The following is a 12,067-nucleotide window of genomic DNA, read 5'->3' as shown; positions in this document are numbered from 1 at the left end:
GGGGGGCGGTATTATTTATAAGCCGAGAAACCACTACACAAACCATAAACTATCTCTAAATGATGGCGCCACCCCGTTCTTGTCTCCTCATCGCGTAATAACTCCATTCCTCGTTGTTACTTGAAGTGTAAAAGGCCATTTTATTAGGACATGGTTGTAACATTTACCATTATTAAACAAAACATCAATACAAATATAACACTTTCCATCATCATCCCCTTCATTCACCCCATCCATCCTCAAACCATCACACCTGTTGCACTCCTCCCCTTTCATTCTGCGACCTCCTCCATCTCCTCATTCTCTGCTTCACTTTCCCTCCAGCATCCTCTCTTGAATTTCCTCCTATCGCTCTTTTACATCCCGCACCCCGCCATCGGTCACCTGGTTCCCCCCCGAGGGGTTCATGCACCCATATGTGACTCACCACCCCTCCAAAGTACTGTCATCCCAAAAAGGCCTGCACCTTGTCCTAAACTGGCCCGCTAACTTCACCAGCACCTCTTCCCCTATGACTTGTAGGGTGGGTGGGTGGACTAACTTCACTTAACCCTCCCCGGTGGTGCCAGGTGCAGGAAGAGGTTGAAACCTCCCCTCCTGCACCTTTATAACCCACCCTAATCCCTCCCTTTGCCCAGTCCCCTGACCCCCCTCCCATCATGTCCTTCCGGCCTATCGTGCGAAAATTTCCTGGGAAAGACTGGTCTACAACCCCACTTCCCCGGGGGCACGACATTCTTGTGGCCTGTGTCCGGTCTTGTGACTTGTGCGAGCATGTCGCCACCGTGTGGCCAGACAGTGGGTTGCTCCATTAAGCATGTGTATCTTGCATGACATATTTAAATGTCTAATAAGGAATGCGGGGAGAACTGTGCTTTGGTTCTGAATGAATTTTTTAGAGCTAGGTTGTATCCCAACCATAAAGAGTGACATGTTAGCTGCCTACAGGGGCAACAGAAGCTGGCAGCACCAGATTCAGAGACTAGCCACAGAGGGGACGCCCTAGAGGTAAACATTTAAAGGCGCTGTCCCATCTCTTATGAAAAGCTAAGAGCGTCATTCAAATCTGAAGATAAGGTTACCTTCAATTCTCCATGCAGCCATCTGGGATGAGAACGAGACCCTACAGCAGCAGTACTTCGAGTGTACTCCTGGAATTGTGGATACCGTACAGGAATCGTGGCTTCTAGTGAATGATTTCGTGTTTGTACATATATGGGGAGGACAAAAGATGCCATTACTCAGACCATATTAAGAGAACAGTTAACTGCCTAAGATCTACAATGAAACGCCAAAGCTGCAGTTATGACTGGGAAAATCCTTTTTTGGTCTCGCCTAGCATGCAGCACAAGCTGTCTTGTCCAGAAAGGTCTATTATGGGCTTACTAAGAACTTCCATTGGACTTGCAGCCCGGCCATTGTTTACCATTGGTTGACTATATTGTCACTCATATTTGCTTGCTTCCTACTTAGTGCCTTTTTTGTTTGTCTGGTGCTTATCTCTCCCCAGGGGCATATCCTCTGTACTAGCCCTTTGATTGGCTGACTTGTATTCTTCCACTGCCCGCTGTTAGGAAACAACCTTTTTCTTTTTTGTTAAGCATGCCATGAGTTGTTATGCCCTTATTCTTGTGTGCCTTTCCCCTGCCAAATACTCGCTCACACAGCACTGCTCTGTTGTGTGCTTCTTTCCCCACCTCCATGCTCTCTCCTTCATGTGCTCCTCCTCCTGGTCTCCTGTGTTTTATCTCCTATCCTCCACCCGCACACTCAGCTTTATTTATTTTTTAATTCCCCTGCCCCCGTACTGACTCCCATTACTTACTCCACACCCTCTCTCCCTACCTGCACCTCCATAACTCTGACGGTTCTTTTTTTAAAAAAAATGTACTTCTTTTGGGAGGGACAGCCCTTCTGCTTTATAAATAAGCATTTATGCATTACTTCGATTTTGATTTTTTTTTCTATTCACCTTGGACTGGTAAATTTATAATAAATGGTACTTGCATCCTTTCATAGGCAAAAGAATGCATGGTTACTCATGATAACGCTTGTATGATGACACATGTGAATGCATACATCATCGTGCATGCGCATGGCTAAAAAATAATGGGGACTTCGTTGCTCCTTTTTTTGTTGTTTTGGGCCGTTACTAGTGCTAGCATTGGCAAATGGTGTGCAGTTAATAGGTACCAAAGGCAAGATCTATTGGCTTTGCCAAAGCTTGCTCCTATAAGTCATGTCAAATAAGGTGTGTTCCTTGAAAGAAATATCAGGACTACCCGGATGGATGGTCAGATTTGCAATGTAACATTAAGGATTTTGTAATATTCAAGACTTCTCACTGCCTTCCTGCCTGGGAGCCACCTTCCACAGATCCACAAAAACATAAGAAAAGCAATCTCTAGCTTGCTATTTGCATGTAGTAAAGTTGTTGGAGGGCATCTAGAAAACAGGAAACGTAGTTAAAAACCATATGTGTACTCTGTGGAATGGAATGAATTGATTTGTTGAGTAAACCGGATGGGGTGTAGTGTGGCATTGTGTAAAAGAGAAACCCCAACAGAAGAGCGAACACCTTGAAGGGCCCACACTGCACCTTTCAACAGAAAAGCAGGGCATTGATGGGGTGTGCAGGTGGTATGGAAGAGATTCCTGATGTGGTAGGGGGTTGTAAATGCCAGGTCCTACCACCACACTGTATTATATGTATGTAAGTATGCATGTTGTATTTATATAGTTTATATATCAATGGGGCAACCCGAACAGACCATTGGACTCGGGTAAATAGTGGTACAATAAGATAATGTCACAGTGGAACACATTCAAGACATGTACACAAAGGTAAAGAATGAATCTAAAGTATTTAATCAAAGTCAAGCACCACCATTAAGTCTTTCCACCAATGGATGTGATTTTATTTCATCACTACATTGAAATGAGTCAAGATATGTGGTTTTATTTCATCACCACATTGAAATGAATCAAGGTATAAAGTACAAGACAATTTATACTTAAATATTTCGAAAAACAGGTGCACATGGTAAAGTGATAGGTGCATGTGGGTGATTGTGAGAAAGGACAGTAGTACGTATATATACATCACCATCCGTAATCCATAAAATGGTTAGTCGTGGAGGAAATTGAACTAGGTGTGAGGGGCAGCGACCTAAGCACGATCCTTAACATCCGTGAATGTAAGTGGATGGATCGCTTCAATTCTGTGAACGATGGTCTTTAAAGTGATGCAACCTATGCCCAATTATCTACCTTAAATAATGACTAGGGCTCACATGTAAATACTGCGCCAACTTACCTTCCTTCTTGAGGGACACACACATGGGGAATGCATACCAGTCATCTGCTGCCTACTCCGTCCTGTCATTCTGTGAGGGCAGCGTTACATTCTTTTACTTAGAATTATGCTATCAGTTTATTCACTCGCAATGCCACTTTTGCTATGAAATGCCTATATTGCACTTTAGTGAATGTAACAAGCTTTGGCACCTTTTGTTAATAGTGACAATGAAATGTATCCGCCCAAATGTTATTTCTTTTTAAACTAACTATCATTCTCTAGTTTGAAAAACGTCATACCGTATGAAAAGTTGCCTTTAACAGACTGTGCGCCATATTTAGGTTTATGGACAGCATAATTTCTCTACTGTCATTTGCTGTTGATCATTATCTGCAGTGTTACCTTAGGCTCTGAAAAGTACCTTAACCTAAACTGTCTTTTGAAAGAATGTTCTCCAAGACTTTTCAATGTGTGCGGGTCTAAGGCTCTCCACATTCTCGTGTGAGTCATTTGTTTAATTTTAAATTATTATTTTCTCGTTTAACCGTCGTCTGCACTGGGGCACTGACATGTACATAAATCATTTGTGGGGTAACCATTTAGTCTATTAACGCGCACTGCATTTTGCAGACAAACAGGATCATCAGGAATGTATACAGCTTCTCCCCGTGCCATTGCCCCTAAGTAAATAGGTCGTAAAAAGGATAGCCATCAACCGACTTTCACGGTTTAAACGTGCCGGACGTGCACGTTTTCTCACGTTATTTAAGCTCTGTCACTGCCAAGACCCGAGTGTTAGCTGTGGTCACTGTTCCTGCCTGCAGCCGTCAGGTATGCCCTCTAGCCCGACCTCAGCGAGGTCACTTCGCACTGTATTTTAAGTAACGAAGTCAGCTTTGCTGATTTATGAGCGGAAGTAGTTTGTCTTTCTTTAGAGCGCTCAGTTTGTGTATTTCTCTTAGTCTTAGCCATTTTTAGGTCTCGGCTGCGAAGGCTGCGCTTGCGCAGTCTCGCTCCGAGATTTAATGACTTGGAGAAGAGGGGCTTGAACCCGCCCCTCTTCTCCCCTGTTCTCCATTGGCTGGCCTCTTGAATGCTGGCCAGCCATTGGAGAAGAGGTCAGTCATTCAGATTAGGCCCCGTCCTTTTCGGATCGGGGGGCGTGTTTTTTGCAAGAAGTCTCAAGGAGGAGACAACAGCAAAACACGCCCCCGAATCCGAAAACGACGCTGCCTTTCTCCGAGGCATTTCTGTTTTGCCTCGGAGAAAGGCAGTGGTGTGCCTTTTGCTCTGCCTTGTTGTTCCTCTGGGAAGGCTCCCCTGGCATTTAAGGTTCTTAAGATTTCCGAATCTGAGGGCGTTCTTCTGAGTGATCGTCCATTCTGATAGATATTAACTAATAGACCATCAAAATTATCCCCTACTGTGGTTGCGCATGTGAAAGCAGGCCGGGCGAAATCAAGTAATAATAAAAAGGGTCCGGGAATGAGCGGCACATTCTTAATGCTCCCCGTTTTTTACACTAAATAGGTGAATACAACTTCTCTTAGTACTAATCGTACTTAATACCTTTGAGAAATGATGGAACACTCATTGAAGCCATCCGATCAGATAGGATGCATGTAAGAGGTCATTGAAACGGTCGTTCTACCTATATGGCATACCGTATTTGGAGGTTCTGTCCATATTATCTTTTTAACTCTCACCGCTTCATCAGTTTTAAGGTATAGATATACTGGATTTTTAATGAAGTATAAATCCCGTGCATTTAAGACACTCTTTATGATAAGATAGTTTATTAGTCACCAATCACGTTGGGCACATACGGGGAAAACTTACACATATTATACATTACAAGATGGCCGCAGTGCAAGCGCCACCGGGGACTGCGGAGGCAGGGCACCGTTGATAGTCTACACACGTGTTTGGAATTCCCATGAGCGCATGCGCTATTTAAACCTCTGTCGAATGAGAACTGATTCCGTGTTTTGCTGTTCAGACCGTAACGTCGTGATTTGCTATCTGATGCAGTCCGCAGTTATCATATTGCGGTAAGTTCGGAGGGCCAAGGTATGCTGCTCTTTGCGAGATGGGGACTGCCAAGGCAGGGCTGCATTGACACTTTACATATTGGTGTTTTAAATTCCCACGAACGCATACGCTTTTTGAACTTTTTGAACTCTTTACAAATGAGACTTTTACATTGCGGAAAGGTTGGGGGCGAAGGCATGTCGTTTCTCGTGAGCGTTTGGGATCAAGTCTCTTTTGTTAATATTGCTATTCTAGGTATTGCCGTTGGGTCCCCTTATGCCTGTGTTATTCTTCTTTGTGGAGGGACACTCTCTCTCGTCTATATTGTAAGATTGATGACGTGTTTAGCGCTTTAATTGTAGTGCTATGTTACCCAATAGCCTGACATTCCGGTCCTTGTTATATCTGAATCCTGGACTGGGCAATATTTGTTGACTCCACATTTTTTAAGAAGATAGCACAGGATCTGTAGCGCATACGTTATTTACTAGCTATGACTAGTTCTTGTCAGGATTGTTGTTGATTGGTAAGAGAAATATAGGTATGCTGATCTCAGTTAAATAGGGGGCTGGCATCGATAACCTTTGCGGAAAATGGATTATATTAATAATGAACATCTGCCGATTGGAAATCCGATATTGAGCTGTTGCATTATCAACTTTCAGAATGCTTTGGGCTTGGCCCTATTCGTCTTACATGCAGTGATAACATCACTTACGTGAATACTGCTGCTGGATCTTCTCAAGGTAAGGGTTTTACATATGTGATCCTTCCAATACAGATTTTCCATCTAGCTAGGTATAAATGCCCCTGGCTCGTTCTGTTAAAACCAGACAGGGCGATCTTTGCTCTAAGTCTTGTTTTATCTTTAAAGTGTGACCCTGTGACCAGGTAGGTCGCCCCCTCTGCCACCGCGCAGACCCCCTGTGTGCCGCTGCTGCCTGCTCCCAGCTCCGTTGCCTGCTTGCTGCTGACTGGTTGCCCTCCTGCTCTACTTGTGCCCCTCGTGTGCAAAAGGCATATCCGTAAGTCGCCTCGATGGCTTGTACACACTGGAATGCGTCTGTATGCTTGAACGCAGTTATTACTGGAGTGGAGGCCGTGTAGTTTGCTTGTAAGTGTCGAACATGTCATCCTTGCAATTGGCAAGTAATTAAAGCAGAGGTATAAAGCTCTCGCGGGCTAATTGACTTCTTTGCGTTGCTGCTGCGTTGCACGCGCACTGCCCGCGCGGCGCCAGTGCACCACGGCGCCGATGTTCAAATATGTGGTGATCCGATCTTGAAAACCAGGACAGTCCACAACCATAGAAGTAGGACTCTCATTTTGCCTGGACCAAGAGGCGCACCACGTGACATCTCTCGCGAACATAGACAACACAGATGCAGAGGCATTAAGTGTAATTAAATCAAACGTGTTAACTCTCAGCAGTATCTGTGTTATATGAATAAATTGCTTCCTGTTTAGGGCTGCTGACTAAGCTTGCATCGGAGCGCATGGAAGCGTTTCTCCCTCTGTGTTTAGTTGACTGCTCTGAAAAGCTGGGACATGGGTTACATTTATTTGAATTTGGTGGGACAATTGCTGAACTACTGGCACTGCCCCGACAAAACCTGATCAGCCGATGCGAACAGCTTGCGAGAAAGCTACGGTGCAGATTGCAGTAACTTCCCTATTGGTTGATAGCTTTGGGGTATTTCCTCATCTGAGTTTCACAGATGGTGGGTAAGTTTATGCACCTTCCCCGTCACTGATTGGGGCATATACTTTCCCCTCCTTAGGTGCCAGTTAGTCCCTGGTTAGTCCCTGGTTTACACAAATTTCCCTACCAAGGGAGATTTCAATGCCGTGGACACCCTCCTCCCTCCGGGGGGCGGGGGCTGGCCGTTTGGTGTAAAACGCTTCTCTTTCTCTAGGGACTGTCGGAGTAACGCACTACACTCGTTTGTGCTCCGTCCGTTCTGGGTGCACACACACCCCCCTCCCCAGGGTCTGACACTGTTGCGGTAACACACCTTCCTCTCACCCGGACTCTGCAAGCGCTGGGGTTTACTCACCTTCCCGTCAGGTGGAGTCTGTCATCATTGGAGGTTTCATCTCACCGCTAGGGCCTGGCCGTGCTATGCTTACACACCGCCCCCCCTGCTATGGTCTGTCAGTACTGGGGTTAAACACTGCATCCAGGGGGGTCTATAAGCAGAGTCACACAACACCTAGCTCTGTCGCTAATAGGCGACTTGTGACGCACCCAGGCACCTATTATGAAGAAATGACATCAGAACTCAACTGTAATAACAGATAGGGGCCTTGCCTTATGTACAAGGCAGAGGCTTAGCGCTGCCTTGTACATAAGGTACCCTTTCACGCTATGGTTAGCGTGAAAGGGGTGTGCAGTTGGTGTTGTGCTGTACAGATGCATATAACATAACACATAGATCCAGGCGACCCATTGGGCTCACCGGCCTTCAGGCCCCCCCCCCCCCCATGTGTGTCAGCCCGGCTGACACAACCTCGCGGGCTGGCGTCCCTCTAATTGCAGCCGGACCAGAGTACTTCACAGGTCTTTAAAAGACCGTTTGCTTGTTAATGAGGCTTTTGTTGTGTTTCCACCCCTTTTTACAGCCACTCTGCCTATGGCTGGAAGACGTAGCCCCCCCCCCCGAAATCTTTTTCACCCCCCCCCCCAAAATTTGGCTCTAGTTGCCCGCCTGCATAGATCTTATGTGGGCTCCACTTTGCATCCGTCGGTGTTTGCTGTCAGGGATTAATAACAAGCATTTACAATGCAATGGTCTCGGCATTGGTAAAGTTAGAGCTCTTGCCATTGCTCATGACAATGCCGTTTCTTTAAATGTTTTAAAAACAAAAACATAAACAAAAAATAATGTCATGAGCAATGCCAATAGCTCTAACTTTACGGATGTATGACGTTACAACGCACACTTTTACAACACATGCACTTACAACGCATTTTTTACAACGCATAATCCATTACAACGCATGACATTACAACGCAGGACACTACAACGCATTTTTAAAAAATACCTTTACAACGCATTACCATTACAACGCATACTACCTTTACAACGCATACCATTACAACGCATAATATTAAATTACATTTAAGGTAAGTATTAGATAGTATAGGGGTAAAAATTACTATTCTAACTCCAGGGGGTGCATCAGTAGGGTAAGTGTTGGATAGTATAGGGGTAAAAATTACTATTCTAACTCCAGGGGGTGCATCAGTAGGGTAAGTGTTGGATAGTATAGGGGTAAAAATTACTATTCTAACTCCAGGGGGTGCATCAGTAGGGTAAGTGTTGGATAGTATAGGGGTAAAAATTACTATTCTAACTCCAGGGGGTGCATCAGTAGGGTAAGTGTTGGATAGTATAGGGGTAAAAATTACTATTCTAACTCCAGGGGGTGCATCAGTAGGGTAAGTGTTGGATAGTATAGGGGTAAAAATTACTATTCTAACTCCAGGGGGTGCATCAGTAGGGTAAGTGTTGGATAGTATAGGGGTAAAAATTACTATTCTGACTTCAGGGGGTGCAACAGTAGGGTAAATGTTGGATAGTGTAGGGGTAAAAATTACTATTCTAACTCCAGGGGGTGCAACAGTAGGGTAAGTCTTGGATAGTGTAGGGGTAAAAATTACTATTCTAACTCCAGGGGGTGCAACAGTAGGGTAAGTGTTGGATAGTGTAGGGGTAAAAATTACTATTCTAACTCCAGGGGGTGCAACAGTAGGGTAAGTGTTGGATAGTGTAGGGGTAAAAATTACTATTCTAACTCCAGGGGGTGCATCAGTAGGGAAAGTGTTGGATAGTATAGTGTAATATTATGCGTTGTAATGGTATGCGTTGTAATGGTAGTATGCGTTGTAATGGAATGCGTTGTAAAGGTAGTTTTTAAAAATGCGTTGTAGTGTCATGCGTTGTAATGTCATGCGTTGTAATGGATTATGCGTTGTAAAAAATGCGTTGTAATGGTAGTGCGTTGTAAAAGTTGCGTTGTAAAGGTTGTTCCCCTAACTTTACCAATGCCGAGACCATTGCATTGTAAATGCTTGTTTATGTCTGATTATGAGCGAGAGCAGACCCTTCTGAAGCGCGGCTGGCACTTTTTCGATTCTTCATGGTTGGTCCCCTGTAAATGTTATACATGCTAATTGGCTGGCATATCTGTCATCTCTGGAGCATCTCACGTTTTCATCTTCAGACGTGTGTTTTTAAACGCGGTGTGCACATATATATGCAACACTCACAATTGAAATTTAAGCATGTCCTTTATTGTTTGACCTCCTCAGCGAGGCATACTGCGTAATGTTGGGTTTAGCCCACACACCTCTCCTTTTCCGAAACATTAAGATAGTGTAATAGCCTATGCACTATTGTTGGATATCATGCAAACGCGCAATGCTGCGCCACACCCCCGATAAAAACTGAGTATTTTACATTGTTCTTTGTGTAAATCCACACGCCCTGCAATTGCTATAGTGGCTCGTGTCATGTATCGAGCGGTGCCATTAATTTTGACACTTGGTGGTTAATCTTATCATGACATAGTGTACTATTTTCTTCAGCCACAGGTTACTGATCAACCTTGGCCTTTCTTTAATTTCGCTCACCACGAACATCATGGAAGAAGTCTGAGTAAATTCTTTTGCAATCCTTTTGCAAATCCCATGCTCGTCAATCATACTCCTTAGTTACCTTACTGAATACAGATCCTAGTGCCTTGTCTCCTCTCTCTTTTTTCATAGGAGCCCACTGAGCCCAGCTTTTTATCTCGCAGCCAGACGAGATCTCACTATTTTTACTGGTAATTCAACCCTAATTGATATGCCTATTGATACGTCACGTCTCTTTAACTGATGCACCACCCGACTAACTTCATCCTATTGCCCATAGGTGTCCACTTCCTTACTTTCACCGCAGTCCTGATGAAGACCCTGCCCCGAATGCATAAAGTTAGCGGTTCCGTTTAGGGGGCGAAACGTCGACACTCCCTTACTTCATTGTCAAACATATATGACAGAGAATGTTTATCTGCAATTATGTTATGATTTGACATTTAATGTATCTGGCAGGAATCTGTCTGGATAGTTTGTTTATTGACTTGTTGATGTATATATGTGCACTACTGTCCTTTTTCACAATCCCCCATGCACCTATCACTTTACCCTGTGTGCACCTGTTTTTCGAAATATTTAAGTATAAATTGTCTTGTACTTTATACCTTGATTCATTTCAATGTGGTGATGAAATAAAACCACATATCTTGATTCATTTCAATGTAGTGATGAAATAAAATCACATCCATTGGTGGAAAGACTTTATGGTGGTGCTTTACTTTGATTAAATACTTTAGATTAATTCTTTGCCTTTTTGTACATGTCCTGAATGTGTTCCACTGTGACATTATCATGTGGTATTTCTATAGCACAAACCTAGCCAACAGGCAGTTTTGGTCCAACAGCTTAAAAAGCAGTTCCCGATCTCTCTACAAGGTAGTACCACAATCTCACAAGTTTTGAGGCTGGGTCAAAATGGGTGCAATTTCACAGAAATGTGTATTGTTAGCAACCACATCTCAGCCTCCTTTGTAGTTGGCTACCTGCATATTGGCCTCCCTGCGTGTTTCTTAAGAGCCAACCAGAGACAGAAGGTTGGAGGAAGACTTAACTTACATAGCTGACCCCTCCAGTTTGCCATAGAGCCAGCCATTGCGTGCCTCAGGAACCAGCACCTGGATGATGTCCCCCTTGTTGAAGCGAAGCAGCGTCTTGTTGCCACTGGTGGAGTGGTTCACCAGGGCCTGCACCCGGGCCCCAGCCTCATCGGCACCAGTGGCTGCAACAACCGCTGCAGCGATGGCGACCTCGCCAAACGAGTTGGATCGAGACCGCTGCTGGTCACTGGCCAAAGAACCTGCCAGAAACACACAAATGTCCACATTATACCTTGTCCATCAAACCTTTGAAGACTGGGATGTAAGCACTAATGGGACATGCCTCTCCTGGGGCAGGACAGAAACTCAGTCACCATGTTCGCCCAGTCCTTGACATTTCTCTCTCACTTGCATACTGATGCATCAATGAGGCTGGGCCTTGGAGGAACCTGCTCCTGTGTCTAGAGAGGTGCTAACACCTCTTCTGTGAAAGTGGGGTTCTTACCCACAGATGATGTCCTCTGCATGGTTCTCCGGCCTGGATCAGGCGTCCGCCGTCCATCCCGTTCCACCTCTTGGATGATAGAGTTGGAGCTTCTACTCATAAATGAATTAAACTCCTCCAGAGGTCTCTGGGTCTGTGAAATGAAAGGAAGAGTCCGTGATAGTTGAAAAGCCAGTATTATAGAGAGCTGAGAATATATGAATGAATGTTTTTTTAATCCAAATTTCGCCTTTTGTAGTGCACTATCTTATCTACCAGTACAGGATAAACACAAGCACTACAGAAAACAGTCCCAAGGCCTAAAACTCTACACTCTCATCACTAGGGGTGTATAACACTGTCAACATTTTTTCATTTCTGTTTAGCCATACAGAGCCTTTTTATTAGAACTGCATTTGCTAATGCACAGCTTCTATTTCAAAACTGAATTAAACAGCAAACTGACATCTGCAAAAATCCTCGGATGCAAAAGTAAAATGGGATTGGAGAATATATTTTTTCCAATATGCCAAACTAGGAATGTGCTAACTTCTTTTAATTGCATCCTTTGCAAA

General features: G+C 44.4%; 1 protein-coding gene across 1 annotated transcript in view; it reads right to left on the bottom strand.

Annotated features, from left to right (window-relative positions):
• Nucleotides 1-12,067, bottom strand: part of BAIAP2L2 (BAR/IMD domain containing adaptor protein 2 like 2) — a 166,203-nt gene that overhangs the window by 20,111 nt on the left and 134,025 nt on the right. Inside the window, exons 9-10 of the mRNA XM_085601326.1 lie at nucleotides 11,514-11,646; nucleotides 11,028-11,268 (exon numbers count right to left, since the gene is read on the bottom strand). Of these exons, the coding sequence (XP_085457452.1) occupies nucleotides 11,028-11,268; nucleotides 11,514-11,646 (374 nt within the window). The remainder of the gene's footprint in view (nucleotides 1-11,027; nucleotides 11,269-11,513; nucleotides 11,647-12,067) is intronic.

The sequence above is a fragment of the Triturus cristatus genome, chromosome 4_2 (genome assembly GCF_964204655.1).
Source record: "Triturus cristatus chromosome 4_2, aTriCri1.1, whole genome shotgun sequence".
In the NCBI taxonomy this organism is placed as follows: domain Eukaryota; kingdom Metazoa; phylum Chordata; class Amphibia; order Caudata; family Salamandridae; genus Triturus; species Triturus cristatus.
Note: the sequence above shows the minus strand (reverse complement) of the source record. Positions and strands in the feature narration are given on the sequence as shown.